The sequence below is a fragment of the Propithecus coquereli genome, unplaced genomic scaffold (genome assembly GCF_000956105.1).
Source record: "Propithecus coquereli isolate 6110/MARCELLA unplaced genomic scaffold, Pcoq_1.0 Scaffold94, whole genome shotgun sequence".
NCBI classification, from domain to species: domain Eukaryota; kingdom Metazoa; phylum Chordata; class Mammalia; order Primates; family Indriidae; genus Propithecus; species Propithecus coquereli.
In genome coordinates this window covers 474494-497013 of record NW_012155729.1, presented here as the reverse complement: position 1 = coordinate 497013, position 22520 = coordinate 474494, and the positions used below count along the sequence as shown (strand labels likewise).

Here is a 22520-nt window from a genome sequence, read left to right as displayed (position 1 = left end):
CCTGGCAGTTCCCACTTTGCAAACGTCTGCTCCCCGACGTGGCCCACCACCGCCGTGACCACTGGTGGCACTCACCAATTCACTGAAAGTTGGGTGATTATCTCACTTGTTTTTATTAATCTCTCTTAAATATATGCGCAGCTCGAGTTTATTTCTGTGTTTGATATTAGAAGTGCTTTGGGTCTTTATCTAGAAGTTTGGAGATGTTTTTGTGACCAGAAGTATGCTGTAGGGACTTACCTCTTGTTTACACCAGTTAGCCCGTGGTAAAATTGGTTTCATTATGTGTCCTTTCGATTAAAGTCCCCATTTCCAAAACCTTTTAAGTGAGGACTTACTGTGTATAAATTTGGGATTCATTAAAAACTATATGTGTTTTAATTTCTGGAGTTCTATTAATTTTGTAATTTTTGGTATTTCTTTATTTCTTTCTTTTTTGAGACAGGGTCTCGCTCTTACCCAGGTTGAAATGCAGTGGCCTCATCATAGCTCACTGCAGCCTCAAACTCCTGGGCTCAAGTGATCCTCCCACCTCAGCCTCCTGAGTAGCTGGGACTACAGACGCATGCCACCATGCCCACCTAATTATTTTATTTTTTGTGGAGATGGGGTTTCACTATGTTGCCCAGGCCAGTCTTGAACTCCTGGCCCCAAGGGATCCTCCTGCCTCAGCCTCCCAGAGTGCCAGGATTACAGGCGTGAGGCACTGTGCCTACCCCTGTTTTTATTTATTTTTTAATTGTGTGTATTTAAGGTGTACAGCGTGGTATTTTGATATCACAGTGAAATGGTTGCTGTAGTCAGGCCAGTGGATACATCCACCATCTCACATAATCACCCTTCTTTTGCGTGTGATAAGAGCACCTAAAATCTACTTTGTCAGCAAATTTCCGGTGTACAGTGTAACTGTAGTTCTCATGTTGTACCTCAGATCTTTAGATTTATTCATCCTGAATATCTGTAACTTTGTATCCTTTGATATTCACCTCCCCGTTTCCTACCTGCCCACCCCATGGTGAGCACCACTTTACTCTATTTCTGTGTATTCAACTGTTATTTTAAGTAGACTGTCCGTATGAGTGAGGTGATGCAGTATTTGTCCTGTGTGCCTGGCTCGTTTCACACAGCACAGTGTCCCCCAGGTGCACCCACACGGTAGCCTATGGCGGGAGTTCCTCCTTTTTACGGCTGAATCATACTCCACCTGTGTGTGTGTATCATGATTTCTTTGTCTGTTTTTTCGCCGACAGACACTTAGATTGTTTCCGTATCTTGGTTATTGTGTGTAACGTGGCAGTGAACATGGGGTGTAGGTATTCTTGTCAGGTGGTGGATATATAGTTGGGAGGGGAATTGCTGGTTCGGATGGTAGCTCTGTTTTAAAACTTTTGAGGACCCTCCCTGCTGTTTTCCTTATGGCTACACCCGTGTACATTCCCACCAGCAGTGCACGTGAGTTCTCTTTCCATACCCTCGCCAGGACTCGTCTTGCCGATGACAGCCATCCTCACAAGTGTGAGGGGGTGTCTCGTGCTGTTTTAGGTTGCATGTCTCTGGTGATGAGTGAGGTGAGCACCTTTTCATACATCTGCTGGCCATTTTTATATCTTTGGGAAAATGTCTATTCGTGTCCTTTGACCACTTTTTAATCAGGGTTTTGTGTTTTGGTTTTTTTTTTTTTTTTTTTTGCTATTGAGTTGTTCGAGTTCCTTATATATCTCGGATATAACCCATTAATTTTCTCTTTGTAAAAAAACATGAGTTTCTGGGCATGAGCAGGTTTGTCTGTGTTAGCACGTGATTTCCAAGTTTTCCAGTATGGTCATTGTCACCAAATTGGTGTGAGAAAGAGATTGACTTGTTAAGACAGAATTACTTCTTTAAACTACTTAGAATCCAGAGGTACAAACATGTGTCCTGGAAAACCTGAGGGTTTTAAGGCTCCTTAGGAACTGTAAGAGTCAGTCGTGCTGTGCCTTTCAGGTGACCTGTTCAATGTCTTTGCCGTTTCGCAGCATCCGAGGTTGGCATCTCTCTCCTCCAGTGGAGCCCATGACTTCTGACCAGGACGCTAAAGTTGTGGCTGAACCGCAGGCACAGAGAGTCCAGGAGGGCAAGGACAGCGCTCGTCTGGTGGGTCCCTGGAAGGGGGGCTGGGGGGTCCGAGTCTCCTGTGTTTGCGGTGAAGGACTCTGCGGTGGACTTGGGGACGTCAGAGCAGTAATGCTGGAGCACCTCAGGGTCTTCACGGAGACGTCACGGTTCTGTAGGAGAGAGAGTGCTCACCGGTCTGAGGTTCACGGCTGAGACGTGTATAACAAAAGACAGATGGACAGGGAAAGCGTGCATATTTATTTAGTGATAAGTTTCTGTGACACGGAAACTTATCACTAAATAAATGAAGACCCAAAGAAACAAGAGCACTCTTTTTTGCTAAGTCTGATGCAGAAGCGGACAGTTGTAGAGAAACGTGACTGGACGAAAGGGGTGTGGTCTAACGGTAGTAGACTGGGGAGGACATAGCTGAGTCTGTGCGTTCAGATTCTTCTGGGCGTCCCCGTGTGACGTTCCTTCCTCCGGCTGCAGAGCGGGACCCTCAGGACCTGTCTTCACAGGAAGGTCACCGGGTGTTACGGCCCGCTCCAGGGGAGGAGGGGCAAGAGACTTCGTTCTAGTTTCTGTGGCCTCATCCTGCTGTGCCCTCAAGTGTCAAGAGGCCGCCTTTTGAGGTAGCGCGTCCAGACCCCACAGTCTGAGCAAGGTGGGCGGCTTCGTGGAGGGAACTAGGTACTAGGTGATGGGAAGCAGAAGTGAGTTGTAGCTCTGGATGCTTAAAGCTTTGTATTCTAAGTCAAGAAAATGCAGTGGTTTATAAATACTTCAATAACATCACAGCCATCATAGGAGGAGGTATTCCAAGAGTGAATTAGGATTTTAATGTAAATGTTTTATTTCGACTACCTTTGTTCATTTAAAAATTTTATCGTATTGAGCAATAATATTTAAAGTTTCAAAATGGCAAAAAAATTTGCATCTGACACTGAATTAAAAAAAAGGCTTTGGGAAAAGTGGCTTTTCTTAATTTTCGCCATTAAAACTATAAGGAATTTTACTTATCGGTCAGAATTTCAAAATCTAGAATTTTAAGGTTCCTACATCATTCTGAGTATCTTATGCATTTGACTTGTAAAAATACGCATTTCTCAGTGGGTTTAGTTTTGCTTAATTTACTGTGGTTCGAACATGTGTTTCTTTACCCTGCAGTGATGGTGTCTTTGTTTTCGATTTTACAGATGAATGGTCCTGTATCTCAGACCACTTCTCAGACAAGTTCCATCCCTACGCTGAGTCAGGTAATTCAGTTTCCAGATTAATCACAGATTGTTTAATCACAGCCGAAGCTCACAGATATTTCCTTGAGACAAATGTTTATTGTTAAAAAAGAAATAGGAAATGTAGATGTTTCTCAGAATGGTGGAGGACCGGTTCCTCACTGCACCCCCTGGGTATCGGAAGTGTCCTTTCCCGGTGTGTTTGTGTGGGGGTTAGGCCCGTAGTTCCACCAGTGTGCCACGTGTGTTAATTTATTGTCAGATATTCACCACAGTGTTTAATGGGTCACTCATACTCTCTTGCATGTATATATATGATCAGCTTTACATCTTGGTAGCCTGTGTTCTTTAAAGCACACAAGTTTGATAGGAAGCTTTCACTGAGAAAATTTGTTTCAGGCTGGGTGCAGTGGCTCGCGCCTGTAATCCTAGCACTTGGGGCGGCCGAGGTGGGAGGATTGCTTGAGGCCAGGAGTTCGAGGCCAGCCTGAGCAAGAGCAAGACCCCTTCTGTACAAAAAATAAAAAACTTAGCTGAGTGTAGTGGTGTACACCTACAGTCCCAGCTACTCGGGAGGCTGAGGCAGGAGAATTGCTTGAGCCCAGGAGTTTGAGGTTGCAGCAAGCTGTCATTGCACCACTGCATTTTAGCCCAGACAACAGAGTGAGACCCTGCCTTTAGAAAGCAAAGATTTGTTTCACATTTTAGCTGTGACCGTTCTGTCTGAACGATAGTCTCTCATGACCTGGAAACCAGGAACAGCAGTTTTTCTCAACTTAGAAAATTCTGTCATTTCTTTAAAAAGCTGGTAATTTTACTACTTGCTATTTGTATCATCTGGAATATTACAGTTTCTTGCAAACTCTTTTTCATTTTAGGGTTGTGTATTCAGTTGAAGTTCTGCAAGGCATTTTGTTCAACAGTTGATTTACAAATCAACTTCCGGTGGCCTTACTGTGCCAACAGCTGCGCTGAGAGGACAGTCAGACCGAGCGGGGCAACGACCAGGGTGTCGCAGCTGGCAGCCTTCTGGGCCACGGGGCTCTCACATGCGTGTTGAGGTACAGTGCGTACCAGCACACGCACAGACAGATCACAAGCGTATGGCTCAGAGAGCTTTTGTAAAATAAACACAGGCAAGGATTCCACCTCCTAGATCCTGAACCAGAACGTTACCACAAGCCCTCTGTGAGCTTTGGCTAATTTGAAGACATGCCGTGATTGTGGAAATTGTGAAAATAGGAGACACGTATATGTTAGAGGCAGGGCACGTTTGCAGACGAGACACCTGAGAGTCTCATCAGAAGGGCGAACTGGGGTGATGCGCCCAGTTTCCCGGGTGGCCAGGCTGTCTGGCCTGTTTGGACTTCTCACGCCATGTCGCCTGGCTGCCGCAGACACCTCCTCACTGGCGCCCCACCGCCCTCCTTCCTGACAGCGGCCAGAGGGTCCCTTCGAGAGGGCCAGGCCAGGTCCTGCCCTCCTGGGCCACACGTCAGAGTCTGCAGTCTGGCACCCTGCTGCAGCCCCGGCCAGCACCCCCGCAGGGCTCTCTGCCTTGGCTGGTCCTGGCGCACCCCTTTCCCGGGAGTCTGCGAGGCTCCGTCTCGCACCTCTGCGGCTCTTGGCTCGCAGTTCAGCTCAGCATGCTCTGTCTACGTCATTCTCCTTGCCTCTGGCTGCCCCAGGCTCCTTGCCCTGTGGCAGTTAGCACCTTCTTACCTCGTTAGGTGTCTGTGCGTTCAGTGTCTGTCTCCCTGGACTAGAGCACAAGCTCCATCGAAACTGGGGCTTGGTTTTGTTCACTGGTGTGTCTCAGCGTCTACCTCTAGCTGACTCCTCTCAGTAAGTGTCTCCTACGTGAGAGGACACATCACACATGGTGGCAGCCACAGCGCTCGCCGTAGTCGACCACACGGCACTTGCCATGCGCTGTTCTGACACTTCAGTGCTGTAACCCTCCTTCCTGTTAGCCTATGCTTGTGATCCCCCTAGGTGCTGTTATCTCTGTTTTACTACTGAGGAAACCGAGGCACAACGAGGCTTAAGTAATTTCCTGAGATAGCTGAATTAGAAAGTGGCAGAACCAGGAGTTGAGCCCAGGCCACAGCATTGGGAGGTGTGGCCTAATGAGAGGTGATTAGGTCATTAGGACAGAGCCCTCGCGAATGCATTAATGCTGCTACCGAGGGAGTAGGTTAGTTATACGCGGTTCAGCCACAGCTCTTGGCATGGCGCTGTCTTGCCGCTTCCTTCTGCCCTGGGAAGACGCAGCACAAAGGCCCTCCAGAGGCAGGCCCCTCGACCTTGGCCTTCCCAGCACCCAGAGCTGCTCCTTACTCGTTACCCAGTCTCAGGGATTCTGTCACAGCAGCGCAGAGCAGACCCGCCCGGTCGGCTTCACCAAGGACTTTCAGGCGTGGAAAGTCGGGGAGGAGGAACAGCAGAGGCAGCGCATGCTGGCGCTGGTCGGCTGGATTCGTGGATGGAGTGGAGGGGGGAGGACAGCATCTGAGCGGCAGAGGAGCTCATGGAGGTCGGCTGGGCCCAGACCGTGAGGGCGGTGGGGTGATGCTGGGGTTCTGTTCTGAGCACTTTACTTAATCTTCGCAGCAGCTGTTTGAAATAGGCGTCGGAGTTGGCTCCATTTACAGATGAGAAAACTGAGACAAGGGAGCTTAAATAATACCCAGAAATCACATACATACTAAAGTGGCGCCGAGAGCCAGCCCTGCAGGACCTCGTGTGCGTGCCCCCTCACTCCGCCCCCGCCTCTGCAGCAGGTGTGGGCGGCGTGTGTCCTGAGTGGAGAATGTTTTCCATGTGGAAGCTTAATTCTCTTCTGGTGACGCAGGGAGCGGCGTCACATTGTGGTCACGCGCTGCCTGGGCCGTGTTGTGTCACCTGAAGCTTTTCCCGATGCACTCGGTGCCGCAGTCTGTGATCTGCGCAGTGGGATCAGCAGCACCCACCTGAGGGTGGCCGAGAGTGCGAATCCTGACCCACCAGTGAAGCGACTGCATTTGTGTAGGCAGCGTTTCCTGTCCCACAGTCCTCTGGGAGACGTCTGTGACTGTCACCGCCGTCATCATCATCATCACTGGCTGCAGTTTCAGCACCTGAATCTTTAAGTATATTCGGAAGCATTTCCGTTACCTTTATGTTCAATTAATTCAGTTCCTAAACTTTTCATCATAAAATTTTAACATTTTGTAAAAATAAACATTAATAGGACACCAGACATAACTTTTAGATGCAAAAACCTCTCTTGCAGAGGACTTAACAGTACTGTTTTTTTGGGAGACAGAGTCTCGCTCTGTCACCCAGGCTGGAGTGCAGTGGCATCATCACAGCTCACTGCAGCCTCCAACTCCTGGGCTCCAGGGATCCTCCTACGTCTGCTTCTCAAAGGGCCAGGATCATAGGCATGAGCCACTGTGCTTGGTTTTGTTTTGTTTCTTAAAATAGCACGTCAGAACCATAGTAAGAGAAAGAATCATTTATACCGAGAGTAAAACAGGAGAGATGTCAACATGAGACAAGACCATGGTGCAGGAGCAGCTTGGCTGGTTACACTTGACTCCTGTTTTCCGCCAGACAGGAGACGGCTGTGCTTTTCTGCTTCGGGTGCTTTTGAGAGACTTGCTGGTTTTGGTACTAGAAGGCGTAGATTTTTTTTCTCTCTTTTTCTTTCCTTTTTCTTAATTGGATTTTCTGACATCTGTGGAAGTGGAGAGAATGATATAATGAACACTAACGCACCCTCATGAATTTGCAGTTACCTGCTCTTGCCTTGCTCTGCCCTTGTTTTTTCTTTTCCTCCCTCTGTGCACACAAGTGCTTAAAATTGTCATGTATGTGTATATATATTTAGTGTATTTCTTGGAGTAGTTTAAAGCAAATCTTAGACAATGTCTCATTTTATCATAAATACTTCAACATGTCTCTCTGACACCATTCCGTTTTCATGCCTGACAAAATTAGCGATGGTTCCTTAATACTCACAGACGTTATTTCCTAAAACTAGAAAATTAGGTACAACTATAAGTATAAATTTTAAGGAACAAGTTTCCGACACTGTTTTCCTTTTGGGGGATTCACACACTAACTTGTTTGGTTGCCACCGTTCCATGAAATGTAATCTCGAAAGTACTGAAACACTGCAGAAAAACCAGAAGTCTGAAATCCTCCTTCTGGCTGGGATGATAATTGCCATTGTTTTTTACTGAATTTATGAGAAGAAGGAAACGTAACCTGTAGCGTCCTTTTGCTGCGGTGTGAGCCTTTGGATTCCCTGTGCTGTCTGGATTTTAGCACAGAGAGGATGACGGCTGCCAGGCTGGACTCTGTTGTCATGAGGATTTGGATTTGAGTGGCAGGGACATGTGACCCCTGCGCAAGGGGTTATTTTTGGTGTCTGGGTGTTGGCTTCTCCCCAGGAACCACAGCAAGTTAGTGTGAGGTGTGTTTGTGGAGGCTCGGAAAACGGCTAACATTGCGATACGAGTTTCTGAACTTTCAAACATGGGTTGTTGCTTCAGCAAAGAATTAAGTAGTGACAATGACGATGAGAAAACTGGCCTGTTGCAAAAATCGGTGGAGGAGAAGGAACCGGAGAACAAGATAAGTAAAACTTTATCTTCATTATTTGATCCCCTTGGAGGTGAGGAGCTTCGCAATGTTGAAAGTGGAGCCAGCAGGGCAGCTGCGGGCCCTGGGGCGTGGCCCGGACCTTGGGCAGGGTCTGCGCACAGCTGGGGGCACGGACCCGCGCAGCCGTTGAGCTCTCTGTCCTCTCTAACGCGTACGTTCTTAACGAAGGACGAAAACTTAGATGAGAGTGACCAGAATTCAGATGCTGTTACTGAGCAGGACTCTGAGAGTGTGTGTGACCCGCCGTGTGTGGGGAACGGCCCCCAGGACCGTCCTGAGGATGACGGGCCTCTCTCGCGTGTGCCGGTGCACTCTGACCCGGGCCTACAGGAAGAAACTGGTGTGAGTGGCCATTGCCCGGCCACTTGTAAAACCTCTTTAACAGACAAAGAAATAGCAGTCAGTGCTCAAATCAGTAGTCGCAGTGGGGACAACTCTTCAGCTCTCTCTGATGGGGAGAAGAAAGCTGAAAACCCTGTTCGTGTCGATGGCCAACAGCACACGGATTTGCGAGAGCGTGCGTTTTACAGTATCTGTGTTGTCGAATCTGACTGCCTGCCGCCGCGGGCGGAGCGGGGCACTCCCCTGGACCAGGCAGCTGCCGGGGGCGGATACAGCTCAGCTGTTCCTTCCCAGGGGACTCAAAAAGCCGACTGGCCTCCGGATGGTGAGGGGCAGGAGGGGACAGGAGGGTCAAAACCACGGCAGGAAGAGCTCTCACACCAGGACGTGCGGGGTCCAGATGAAAGGAGGGGCGTGTTCAGTGAGAAGACCAAACCTAGCTCTGAGCTTTTGACGGGCACCGACGCACCTCGTGAAGCAGACATTGGTAACGCGCCAGCGGAGGCCGCAAGGGTGACAGCTTGCGCTGGGTTCCCTGAAGGTTACACAGAAAGTAGTATGTTACATAATATTATTGGCCCACGCCCCGAGTTAAATAGTAACATATTCAGTGACTCACTGAAATGCGTGAGTGCCATCCCCGAAGAGAGAGAGAGCCATAGTTCAGGCATAGGAAGTCAGGTGGATGATTCACCTCTTCGCTTTCTCAGCGCCACTTCCTGTGTTGAAGGGAGTGGTAAACCCAGGGCCGTAATAGCTAGTGTCGACCAGCGTCCACACTCTGAGAGGGGAGGAGAAGGCAGCTCTGTGAAACCGCTACAAGACAACGATTGTTTCCAGTTGAATGTCAGCAGATCAGAGAGTGTCCTTTCCATTGGTCTAGACAGAATTAACTTAAGTTCCATGAGGTTTGCCACTTCCGTGAACCGTGGAAACGAGCGTCTCTCAGTTCATGCTAACTTCAGAGAAGCAGCCCCCAGCGGACTCGAGGGCCCCAAGCCTGAGCACCTCCGGGAGCCAGCACTGAGGGAGGGGCCGAGCACAGGGGACAGCGGCTTGGAGGCCAGAAGCCCCCCACCGGCAGGCAGAGGAGAGCTGTCTTTGCAGTCTGGAGATGGTGCCTCTCATTCCCAGGAGGGCAGGACTGTCCTTCCGGAGCCCGGGGGTCACGGTGGGCAGGCTTTTGAGCTGCAGTCGTGGTGTCAGGCGGGGCTGCGTGCAGGCCGTGGGGCAGAGGAGGCCCCACCCTGCGCTTCAGATCTCATGGGGTGTGTCCAGGGGAGAAGCATCGCCAAACGCAGAAGGGCGCAAGGAGCGCCCCCACACGGAGAGTCCCAGGGTCGGTCCAGACCTCCCCCGGGTGACCGTGTGTGCTCTGTGTTCATGCTCCCCCGTGCAGATGAGGGAGGAAGGGGAGCGGGCCTGGAGGACGACACAGAGAGTGGAGCACGTGTGCAGAGTTCAGTCGGGGTCTCCCACGACCAGCCGAGCGACCCTCACAGGTTAGAAAATGCTGGAAAAGAGTCACCGAAAGCTGATTATAGAGAGAGAAGTGAAGATGACATAGAAAATGTCAAGTCAGATTCTAAAGCAACCCTTGAGTGGGAAGCAAGTATGCTGAGACGCAGGGCAGTGCCCTGTGAGGGTGCACTAAGGTATGTTAGTTCTGGCGTAGCGGAAAACCTCGGTTTTGAAACTGACCCTGTAGAAGCGAGTCGTGAGACCCACGGAGTGAACGGCTGCGAGTGTGGACATCTTGATGCTGCTCCGCCTCTGAGCCAGAGCCCAAATTCAGTTACACAGCAGTCAGGAGTGGTAGAGAAGAGGTCTGCCAATAGCGGGGAAGGCCCGGAGCTGGGGCAGATTTACTCTGAATCACCTGGAGAAGTTTCTGGTACCTTTGGAAATAATGTGTCCGGGCTGAGTAAACTGAAACTAACATGTAAAAACCAGGAGAGACTTTATTTGGAGAAAGACAATACTGATCCTTTCGTCGCTGACTGCCCGGGTCCATCTGGGACAGACGGACGTACCTGCCCCTCCCAAGAAGGACACGTCAGGCCCACCATTGAAGAGTCTGCTCCACGCAGCGAGACGGACTTTGTGGAATGTTCGAAGGTGATCTTTGAAACCGTGGAGTTACGTGGTGCGTGTGGCGGGTGTCCCTATTCGGCTGGTGTCGAGCCCACCCGAGGGGACAGGTGCGCAGCCTGCAGGGCGCCCCAGGCGACTCCTGGCATCGCCGCTGACAGCCAAAGAATTGTAGTGCCAAGTAGTGACCACGTGTTTTCACTCACAGAAGGTGTCTTAAATACACCTGAAAATCCCTCAAAAGCGAATTGGCAGAGTTTCCCAGAAGAATTCTCCCATTTTTCGAATGCATTTTCCTATTGCCCGGTGGGAGGATTAGCAAATCCGGTGTTTTCTGAACAACTGGCAGATGGCTGTGGTGGATACCCCGTGGGCTATCTCTGGACCAACACAGTCACAGAAGGTTTGCTGGAGGACGGGCAGAGCTCTGCCGAGGCTGCGCTCAGTCAGCCACGGGACTGGGACGCCGCCGCGTTCCCGCTGGAGAAGAGCCCCGTGGAGCGGCCGGTGTCAGAGGATGGTGTGATCTGGGGCTGGCAGAGCCCACGTGGACAGTCAGTAAGTATGTTTCATCAGTGTTTGCTCCTGTGCTGCGATCTGCTGGTCTCCATGTTCTGATTGCTTTTGACTTAAATTAATGAAGATTTGTTCCAAACAGTGGGCAGTTGTTTGAATGTCTGTGTAAGGCTGTGAACCACGGCCGCGTCAACTGAGCAGTTTCTGAATCGGAGACTGTGACTCCCTGCTTGGTGCATGTAACTCCTGCTGGCGCCAGCGCACGCCCTGCCGATCCTCCCACACAGCGTCGTGCGGGCCGTTCGTGCTTGTGCGTGTTGCCAACCGGACCGTCTTCCTGGAGGGATCTTATCACGTGGGCGGCGTAGTGTGCTGCTGCCAGCGCTTGAGCCCACTGAGTGTGTAAGTCGCACTGCAGAATGTAAACTTGTTTAAAATCTGTGCTCTCAGGTTCTCCTGTGTGTGTCTAAGGCAGGTCAGATTTGCTGCTTTTAACTGGCTCCAAAATCTTGGTTGTTTTCTTTGTGGGAGTCACCAGAGAGCTCTGTCTCAGGTCCGTCCCTGAGATGGGGCTTGCCCTTCTGGGGGAAGAAGCTTCACAAATGATTCTGTGGGCACTGAGTTTGAGCCTTTCTAGAAATTCTGTAATAAATGCACACATTCTTCAACAGGCATTCTTCAGTTTTGCTCATCAAACAGATGCATACCAAAGCAGCGTGACTAAAAAGTCATCGTGGCAATAGCAAAATCTCATACGTTCAACCAGTGGATTGTTATTAGTGACTTTTGTGACGTCGGGCAGGAAAAACCGTTGATGTTATTAAGGAGGCAGACATGGCTCAAATGTTAGTACCCGAGAGTAAACAAGTAGAAATCCCACCCTGTGGTTGAAGGAGCTACCCATCAGCCTCTTTTCTTCCCATGTTCACATGGGGCTTTTACTGGAGAGATTTATACTCAGATTCATCAGCTTTGCTCCTAAACAGTGGTGGAGGCAAAACACTATAAAATTAGGCCTCTAAAATAATACGCGTACCATCTTTTACATAAGTGGTTACGATTAGCAGTTGGCTAATGTCACTGGTTAGAACGTCAGCATAGAGTGCAGATCTTTCTGTCGGTCTGCGCTTAGTGCTTTAAATTAGCAGGCGTTGCCACATCTAATGATGGTTCCTTGCTTTTCAGAACTCGGGTTTTCAAAGTGCTGTTACAGACATGTGTGTCTACTGAGTCTTGCATAGCAGCTGTTACTCCATCCTACAAAGACCCAGAAGTAGACGCTTGCCCGGCTCTGCAGTCAGCGAGCTGCTCCGAGTCACTCACTTCCTGGGGCGACTCTGCGGTGCTTCCTCGGGGTGTTTCTTTCCCCATTGTCTCACCTGTTCTGTAGTCTCCACCTGCCTGTCTCTTTTCTCCGGTATTGGTTACTCTAGTTCCTACTCAGTAACTTGTCAGGGGACCATTCTGTCTCATGTCCATAAAATACAAATTTATTAATTGATATGTTATTTCTCTAAATGGAGCATAGTGTTCTGGGTGTGAGCACCTAGGTGAGCTTGCTCCTGGTTTCAGTGAGCTTCGCTTAGCCGTACGTCATCAGTGGAGAAAGACGACTGATGTAGCCACGCACCTGACACCAGAGTTCTTGATCGTCGCTGGGTTCCACGCGGCTACAGGAGAATAACCATATTTTAGAGAAGCGGTGGTAGATTTAGATCTTTGTTTAATGTAAATTCTTTCTCATGCGAATTATGAAAAGTTAATGAACTCTTGGTGAATGTTGCGTTTCGCTGAACACAGTTTTCTAATCACCATCATTTTTGTGGACAAAACGCCTTGATTTTCTTACTTGTGGAATGGAGCCAGTCATGCCCACCTCGCAGGCTTGCTGCGATTTGGTGCAGGTACGGGGTAGCACAGGCCGGCCCACAGTGGGCTCCGCAGTGTTACAACAGCTGCCAGGGCATCAGGTCCTGTTACAGCAGGAGTCTCCGCTCTGTCGCCCCTTGTCACGTCTCCTCCCTCGAGCGTTCAGCACAAGCTGGTTAACTGCCTAAAATTGTGCGAAGTTTCCAATACTCGATTTGGACTTACTGCTACTTGAGAGGTAGTAGTAGCTTAAGGGTAGAGTGCCATTCATTCGTGGCATAAAATCTTGCACAACTTGTCAAATAGTGGAAAGTGTCAATGTCTACATTGTTGCTTCATTGAACATCCATTCACTCAGCAGATACATCCAGCACTTCCCCGCTGAGGTCAGGGCTGCGCTAGGCGTGGGCGATACCGTGTGAGCTGCGTGTGGGGAGCACAGACGGGCTCTAGCCTCGGAGACCCAGCTCCCAAAGTGCTGCCTGCGGCACCTGCACTTCCAGGACAGCGGGTGACCTGTAGTATAAACTATAAAACGCGTTTTGGCGATACACGACAGTCAGCCGGAGAAGGTGCTAAAAATAGAAGAGATTCATGTGGTAGGTGTTGGCAATTCAGGGAACGTGCAGCACACACACGAGATAAGGGGAGCTGGCTGAGTGGGTGGAGGGCTCCGTGTGCTGGGTTCTAACGGGAGAGGGCGATTTACAGAAATGCTAGAGTAGGAAAGAGAACAGAGGAATGGGTTTTTAAAAACAGCAGAGCAGGCTGGAGAAGCACAAATGCTGACAGTGCCGTGTGTGAGATCCGGTGTCTCCCGCACCCGCGCTTTCCCCTGCACGGTCGAGTCTGCCGTGTCCCGGTGCTCAGTGCCGTGTCCTGAGCATTCTGAGGTCCTCGTCGGAGAGGTGGCGGGTGAGAGACGAGAGCAGCTAGCGCTGTGCAGGAGCAGAGGCCAGGAAAGGGCTGGAGTTCAGCTGCCGTGTCAGAAGAGAAGCTGAACAGTCGGTGTTTCAGTGTAACATCCTGGAAGGAACCCTATTCTTTGGCCTATCACGAATACTTAGACAAATAGGAAGGATTTAGATAGGTCCTCGTGTGAGCATCTGGTTTTGTGGGCATGATGCTTGCTTCTCACCCAGTGACAGGAAGAGCAGGAAGTACGAGTCACCCCAGGCACGAGCAGTGTGCACGCTGTAGTTGTAACCACGGCAGCCGACCATTGTTTCAGAAGTCGTTTCAGTGTTTACTGCCAGCCGCGTCACTGAGCCAGCGTGGGTCTGCTCTGTCTCTGTGCCTGCTTTTTGATGGCTCGCGATGGCGCTTCCCGACCCTCTCCTGTGTCTGGGCCAGGGGACCCGGCGCTGTCTGTGCTGCTCCCCTCACAGCAGCTGCCCAGGGGCGCCTGGGACCAGGATCCTTGCCCTGCCTCTGGCAGCTCTGACTTCCCACACCGTGATGAGAAGGGGAAGTGGTTTGTCTAGGGTCATTGGAGGATTGTGGTGGTAAAACTGGAGTTAGAGTGACTTTCCCTTAGAACGTGGGGAGGTGTCCAAGGCTTGTGAGCAGAAGACAGGCTTGCGTCAGAAAAACTAGGGAGTGGGGAGGATCCACGTGGTAGGGGCCTGTTGTGAGTTTTATAAGATGTGCCAGGAAAGACGGCCAGCCCCCGGAGGAGATGAAGGCACGAGCCATGTGGCTTTCTGGGTGGGGTGTCTGGGCAGACAGGATGGGAAGAGCAGGCATGTTCAGAGACAGCAAGGAGGTCAGCGTGCCTGGGAGTGGACACGGCCAGAGAGCGGCCGGCATGGGGTGTGGGGGAGGTTGTTGTGGCCGCCGTAAGAACGTCATCCTCTACTCTGAGTGAGCCAGGCAGCGCGCAGGGTTCAGAGCAGAGGACTGCAGCATCTGACTTACCGAGCTCCGTAACAAGTACCTAGTGCGTGCCAGGCACCCTGCTGACTGCCTGGCGGAGACCAGGAAACTCATTTTGCAGATGAGGTTTTCAGAGGTTGAGTAACCAGCCCCGCATCACACGGCTGTCCGTGGCAGAGCTGGGCTCAGCCGTGTCCAGAACGCCGGGATCAGCGGCAGATTGTCCTGCAGCAGGACTGGGATTCTGTGTTTCACGAAAGCCCCAGAGATGACATTGAGGGTCTTACGGGAGTGGGAGTAAGTAGTTCTTTTGAAAGCGCGAGATGCTGTGTCTTCTTCCCCAGTGGATGCTTTAGCTTCCTCTGGTCTCGTGGTAGCCTTGCCAGACCGTTAGAAGACCTTTGTTCTTAGAGCAGCTTTCACTTTCTATACTTTTTGCTAGTGTGAGTTTTCAAAGATTTATAATTAAAAGCTTACATATCTACGTCGTATTCAAATTTGTAAATCTGTGAATTGTGATTTTATTAGGTAGGTAGTTCAGGAAATTGGCAGTTAAATTTGCCAGTTGCACAGGTGATAAGACACAGATCCTGGTGAGGCCCGAACGGTGTCCTCATTTCCCCGCTTCTGGAGAGCCGTGTGCTCAGACGGAACTTAGCAATCTAAAGGGGACTTAAACAGAGTTTTGACTGCATCAGGTATTGTTTTACTTTTCTACCTGATTTCCTCCTAAAGGTATGTGTAAATAGATAGGCTCAGCCTTTGTAGCCTAAACTCTCTTAACATACATGCGTTTCTAACTCTGCCTTAATCAATGAGATGTTTTTGGTTGGAGTCTGGTTACAAATGTACGTATCCAATCTCTCCTAGGTGCCAGCCAAGGTTTCAGAGCTAAACCCCAACGCAAAAGTGTGGGGGACCCACGTGTTACCTGTGGCAGCAAGTAGCGCGGCGGATGGCGTGAGCGCCACGTGGGAGGACCGCGGCCCGCAGGGTGAGTGGGGCCGGCCTGGCGGGGCCACGCTGCTCTCAGGTCCTTCCCTGGTTTCCGTCTGGGTCCGCGCTCGCGTCTGCGTCACGGGCTGTGACCCTGCGCGGCGCTTGAGAACCTGCAGGTCTTTACAGTCCAGTGAAAGAAGTCGAGTGACTACGACTGTTTATTTTGTTTAAGAAAAGTTCTTCTAACCCTGCCTTTTGGGGTAAAATTCCTAATTTTAGGGTTGGATGCCAGTTGTGATGGTGACAAAAGCCGAGAGAATGTGGCGGTGCCGGATGCGCAGGAGTCAGGGCAGACAGACGTGAGCACGCCGGCGCTGGGTCCCTCGGAGTGCGAGTCTGCGCCCGAAAGCAGCGAGACGGGTAAAGCTCTTCTGTGAATCGTGTTCATGCAGAACGTGGGGCTTGTCTGTCTGTTTTCTTTCCAGCTTGCCGAGTCTTCCCCAAAACGACGTGCCTTTCACTGCCTCCTCTGAATTCCACTTTAGACTCACCCCTAGGTGGGGGCAGAGATGAGAGGCCTGGTCAGGGCAGCATCCTGGACAAGGAGACCTGAGTCGTTCCCCAAACGGAGCCACGTTTGTTAGGAGAGTCGGAAGACTGAGGTGTGGCGTGTCAGGAGAAGTACCGAGATGGGATGTTGGTGTTGGGATTGGGAGAAGCCAGTTTGGGCGGAGGGCCCTGGACACGGAGCAGTGGCCATAGGAGGGGGCAGGAAGCGAGTGGGCGGGGAAAGGAGCTGTGGACCTGCTTGTGCGGCGTGCCAGATGTCACTGGAAATGTCACCGTAAAAGCAAACCTGTTGGGGAAATTCCTGTGACGTTTTTGTCTTTATCGTGTGCTGGTCTCAGTGGGTCTCACCGAGGCCCTGTCCCCTCGTTGGAAACGTGGAGAAGCATGTGGTCGTCATGGCGACCAGGGACGCCAGACCCCAGGGTGCAAGGCACAGCTGCGCACCACCCTTCATTGGTGTAAGGCCGTCAGAACACAGCAGAGTCAGAAATTGTCACCTAAGTGGGGAAATGTGCTGGTGCTCTACAACACAATTCGGGTATTCTTAAACTTCGTGGAGCTTACTGCTTTAAATAATAATTATTTGGTAAAATGACTTAAACAAGTATTTATCGAGGAAAAAAATGAAACCACGTTTCTTTCTTATAAATTCGCCATCCTGAATTTGCTTAAAGTGTTTTTCGCCTCTACGTATGCAGTTTTCTACATTGAAATGAGGAAGTACGAGTGTGCAGCAATCTAATTTGGTTAGTTTCTCCTTGTCAACCCAACAGTCACTGGCTAATGACTTGGAAATGACACAACCCGGGATCAGTTGCAGCCACACTAGGGTCACTGGCACAGGAAGGCAGTGCTAGCCATTCAAAACAGATTTCTACAGAGAAGAAGATAGAAAGGCGTCATATATCCTGTCAGGGGGTGAGAGTCCTAATGGCAGAAAGCGAAAGGGATTCAAAATAAACAATTCAGGCCGGGGGTGGGGGGGGTGGCGCCTGTAGTCCCAGCTACTCGGGAGGCTGAGGCAGGAGGACCTCTTGAGCCCAGGAGTTGGAGGCTGCAGCACGCCAGCCCCAGCCACAGAGACCTGTCTCTAAACAATAAATAAATAAACAAACAATTTAAATTTCAGACTAAATCTCAGTGACCCACATCTCAGGCTGGGTGCGCAGAAGTTTTACAGAGGATGGAAGGTAGACAGGAGGCTGTTAACATTATCAGCAGTGAAATAACAACATGTGAAATCTGTCTGGAAAGTTCAATTTCAAAAGAAGTTGGTTCTTTGTTAAACCTATTTTCAGAAGAAAAAGAACACCTTCTACTCTGTCCTGAGGGCCTCAGCACTCTCTTCTCCCCCTTTACTCTGCTGATAGTGTTTATGATGCACAAAGGTTTTCGATTTTCAGAAAGTCCAGTTTTTCTGTTTTCTTATGTTGCTGTGCCTTTGGTGCCATATCCAGGACAACATCGTTGGATCCAGTATCATGAGGCTTTTGTCCTATGTTGTCGTCTAAGGGTTTTATATTTTTTTGTCTTACAGTTAGATCTTTGATCCATTTTGAGTTCATTTTTGTATATGGTGTAAGGTAGGGGTCCACCTTGATTCTTTTGCCAGTGAATATCCAGTTTGCCCAGCACCACTTGTTGGAAAGACTGTCCTTTCCCAGTTAGAATGGTTTTGGCTCTCTGGTCAAAAAATAATTTGGCCATAAACGCGAGGATTTATTTTTGGGCTCTTTATTCTGCTCTCTTGGTCTGCCTGCCTGTCTTTGCTAGGACCATACTGTTTTGATTACTGTAGTTTTGTAGTAAGTTTTGAAATCAGGAAGTGCGAGTCTTCCAGCTCTGTCCTGTTTTGAGCATGTTTTGGCTCTTTAGGTCCTTGAGATCCGTGTGAATTTTAGGGTAGGGTTCTCTGTTTCTGCAAAATAACTCGTTGGAAGTTTGATGGAGATTGCACCGGAGCTGTGGATCGCGTTGAGTAATAGCCACACCTCAACACTAGTAAGTCTTCCGGCCCACGATCCTGGGATGTGTTTCCATGTATTTACGTGTCTCCGATTTCTTCCAGCAGTGTTTTGTAGATTGTGTTCTACACCTTCATTCAAGTCCGCCACCTCCTCGGTTAAGCTAATTCCTAAGTGTTTTATTCTTTTCCACTCACCCATTTACTTTTAATCTATAGTGTCTCTGTATTGCAAGTGGGTTTCTCGTAGGCAACATACAGAGTTGGGTGTTGTTTTTAGATTTACTCTGACTATCTGCCTTTAGTTGGTATGTTTAGGCCATCAAAACTCAAAATGATTATTGATATAATTGGATTAATATCCCACCGTATTTGTTACTGTTTTCTGTTTGTTGCCCGTGTTCTTTTTTTCCTATTTTTCTCTTGTACTTTTTCTGCTTTTGATTTATTAGCATTTTGTATAATTCCATTTTCTTTCCTTTCTTCAACTATTTTCTTATACTTCTTTTTTTACTTTTTCAGTGGTTAACCTAGACTTTGCAATATACATTTTAACTGACCCAAGTTCACTTTCAGAATAACGCTGTATCCCTTCGTGGGTAGTGTGAGTACGTATAATAACAAAATAATCCTGATTTCTCCCTCCCATTCCTGCACCATTCATTTCATGCATATGTATATACGAAAGGTCTACCGGCAACACATGCTCTCAATTTTTGTTTGTCTGAGAACATCATTTCTCCTTCACTTTTTAACAATAATTTCTCCGGATAAAGAATTGTAGGTTGGTGGGTTTTTTCTTTCAGGGTAAAGAATTCTAGGTGTTTTTTTCCTCAACACTTTAAATGTTTCATTCTACTTTCTTGCTTGCATGATTTACGGGAAGAGAAATGTAACTCTTTGTTTCTCTCTAGGTAAAGTGTTTTTTCCCCTGGCTCTGTGTGGATTCTTTTCTCTCTCGTGTTCTGTAGCTTGAAAACGACGTGCCCAGGTGTAGTTCTGGTTTTCTGGCATTTATTCTGCTGGATGTTCTCTGAGTTTCCTGGATCTGTGGTTTGGTGTCTGACATCACTTTGGGGGAAATTCCAGTCACCATTTGTTTCAAATATTTCTTACATTCCTTTCTCGATTCCTTCTCCTTCCGGTATTTCCATGACACTAACTTAACACTTTTTGTAGTTTTCTACTGCCCTTGAATGCTTAGTCCTTTTCTCAGTCTTTGCTCTCTTTGCTTTTCGGTTTTGGAGGTTCCCGTTGTTGTCCCTCAAGCTCAGAGATTCCCTCCTCGGCTGTGCCAGCCTCCTGCCGGGCATCAGCGCCAGTCCTCCTTGCTGCCACTGTTTTGATCTCTAGCAGCTCCTTTGTTTCCTTGTCAGGATCTCCATCTCTGCTTGCACTGCCCATCTGTTCCTGCGAGCTGCCCACTCTGCCCGTTAGAGCCCTCAGCGTACCGTTGTGCTTGCTTTAAACCCCGTCTGATGACCCAACTCCCCTGCCGCGTCTGGTTCTGACGCTTGCTCTGCCTCTTCAGACTGCGCTTTGCCTTCGGCTCGCCTTGTCGTTTTCCTTGACAGCCAGGCGCTTGCTGCAGCAGAGAGGCCTGTAGTGGGAGGCGGGTGCTCGGTCCTGCGATTCGCTCTCGTCACAGGACCGTGAACCTCACGGCCGCTTCTCAGGTCTTCTCCAGAGGGGGCTGGAATTGTGTTTCCCTTCCTCCAGCAGGGGGTTCTGAGAAAACAGTCTCAGGGTAGCTCTGGCTTTGTTAAGCACGGTGCTCTGGTGTGTTTCAAAGTAGTTCCTTTTGCTCCCCCTCCCACTGCAGACCCGGTGGAGATGCAGAAAGTGAAACTGACAAATGTGTGGGCACCGCACACCATGGCTCGGCACTCAGACTTGTCTGCTTGTCAGAACGCTGCGGTTCTGTGTTCTCGGCCCACCGCGGGTCCCCGCCGAGTTTCCGGCTCCTGCCTGGTTTTCCACGCTGGGGCGGTTGTTTGCTCTGTGAGCTCACTTCTCTTGGGTGTGGTTTGTGGAACCTGAAAACAACCACAATGGTAACGTCACAGATCACTTCTTGGGGATCAGGAAGAGTTGTGGATTGTTCAGTTTCCTACCTTGTTGACTTGTTGGGACAGACCTCACGTGCTGCGCTGCAGTCCAGGCATCTTCTCGTGCGCACACGCCCCCTTCGGTGTTGTCTGTGTGCCCGTTTTCTTCCTGGATTTTTCTGTTATCGTGTTTGACAGTTCTTTATGTGTTTTTAATACAAGTCCTTATCGATGTGTGATTTACAGATACATTCTCCCCATTTATACGTTGTCTTTTTGGTGTCGTAACAGTGTCTTGGAAAAGCAGAAATTGAAGTTTTTTATATAGTCCAATTTATCAATTTTGTTCTTTTATGAATCTTCCTTTTGGTGTTGTACCTAAGAAATCTAAGGTCACAAAGGTTTTCTCCTGTTTCGTTGTTTTAGGTTTTAGATTTTTAGGTCTGTTTTAATTTAGTTTTCGTGTGTGGTGTGAGGTGTGGATCAAAGCTCTTCTCAATGCGTGTGGTCGTCAGGCGTCGTCCGTGCAGGTCTGGGCTTGTTTCTGGACTGTCTCTTCTGTTCCTCCTATTCGTTGGTCCGTTTTAGCCCCAGTATCGCACTGCTTTGATGGCAGGAATAACCTCTTTTTTTTATTGCCCTTTGCGGGTACGGCATGTTTTACAAAGTGAAGGTTGTGGCCACCCTGTGTCAGGCAAGCCTGTCCGCACCAGTTTTCCAAAAGCACCTGCCCACTTCCTGTCTCTGTGTCACCGTTTGGTAATTTTCACAACATTTCAAAATTTTTCAATATTTTTATATCTCTTACGGTGATCTGCGATCAGTGATCTTTGATGTCACCATTGTAATTGTTTTGGGGCACCGCTAACCACGTCTCCATTGGGCAGCAAGCGATCGGTGAGTCTGTCTGTTCTGACTGTTCCACCAACTGGTTGTTTCCCCGCCTCTCGCTCTCCTCAGCTGCCCTGAGACACCGTAGGGTTGAAACTGGGCCCCATGATAACCCTGCAGTGGCCTCTTGGTGTGCGAGCGAACGGAGGAGTTGCACGTCTCTCCCTTTAAATCAAAAGCCAGAAATGAGTAGACTCGTGAGGACGACACTGAAAGCTGGGACAGGCTGAGAGTGAGGCCGCTTGTGGCAAACAGTCAGCCCAGTTGTAAATGCAAAGGAAAAAAGCTTGTTTGTTTTTTTTCTTTTTTTAATTTATTTTATTTTTTTTAGAGACAGGGTCTCACTCTTGCTCAGGCTGGTTTTGAACTCCTGAGCTCAAGCGATCCTCCTGCCTGGGCTCCCAGAGTGCTAGGATTACAGGCGTGAGCTACCGCGCCCGGCCAGGAAAAGATCTTAAAGGAGGTCAAAAGTGCTACTCCATGAACGATAAGAAAGCCGAACAGCCAAAAAAAAAAAAAAAAAAGAAAGCCGAACAGCCCTGTTGGTGACATGGAGAAAGTCCGAGTGGTCTGGATAGAAGATCAAACCAGCCACGACAGTCCCTTAAGCCAAAGCCTAATCCAGAGCCAGGCCCTGACGCTCTTCAATTCTGTGAAGGCTGAGAAGGGTGAGGAAGCTGCAGAAGAAAAACTTGAAGCCAGCAGAGGTTGGTTCGTGAGGTTTCAGGAAAGAGGCCGTCGTAACAGGAAAGTGCGAGGTGCAGCAGCAGGTGCTGACGGAGAAGCTGCGGCAGGTCACCCAGAAGATCTGGCTGAGATCACTGATGAAGGTGGCCACACTCAACCACAGATTTCAACAGAGACAGAACAGCCTTCTGTTGGAGGAAGATGCCATTTAGGACTGTCATAGCCAGAGAGAAGTCCTTGCCTGGCTTCACAGCTTCAAAGGACAGGCTGACTCTCTTGTTAGGGGATAATGCAGCTGGCGACTTTAAGTTGAAGCCAGTGCTCATTTACCATCCTGAAAATCCTAGAGCCCTCAACAACGGTGCTAAATCTACTCTGCTTGTGCTTTGTAAATGGGACAACAAAGCCTGGACGACAGCACATCTGTACGCAGCATGGTTTACTGGATATTCGAAGCTCACTGTTGAGACCTACTGCTCAGAAAAAAAGATTCCTTTCAAAATATTACTGCTCACTGACAATGCACCTGGTCACCCAAGAGCTCTGATGGAGACGTGCAGGATACTAATGTTGAGTTCATGCTGCTGACACAGCATCCGTCCTGCAGCCCGTGGATCAAGGAGTGATTTTGACCTCCAGTTCTTATTTAAGAAACACGTTTTGTAAGGCTAGAGCTGCCATAGATAGTGACTTCTCTGATGGAACTGGGCAAAGTGAATCAAAAACCTTCTGGGGGTGGCTCAC

At 49.3% G+C, this 22520-nt stretch overlaps 1 protein-coding gene across 3 annotated transcripts in view; it reads left to right on the top strand.

Annotated features, from left to right (window-relative positions):
* LARP4B (La ribonucleoprotein domain family, member 4B) overlaps nucleotides 1-22520 on the top strand; it is a 75478-nt gene that overhangs the window by 21067 nt on the left and 31891 nt on the right. For 2 of the 3 annotated variants that reach the window (XM_012664944.1, XM_012664945.1), the window contains exons 2-5: nucleotides 2016-2133; nucleotides 3294-3353; nucleotides 15549-15672; nucleotides 15897-16037. In XM_012664944.1, coding sequence (XP_012520398.1) covers nucleotides 2053-2133; nucleotides 3294-3353; nucleotides 15549-15672; nucleotides 15897-16037 — 406 coding nt within the window. In that variant the 5' untranslated portion in view covers nucleotides 2016-2052. Of the gene's footprint in view, nucleotides 1-2015; nucleotides 2134-2586; nucleotides 2730-3293; nucleotides 3354-15548; nucleotides 15673-15896; nucleotides 16038-22520 lie in introns of those variants that run through there. The other variant, XM_012664946.1, reaches the window with a different exon arrangement.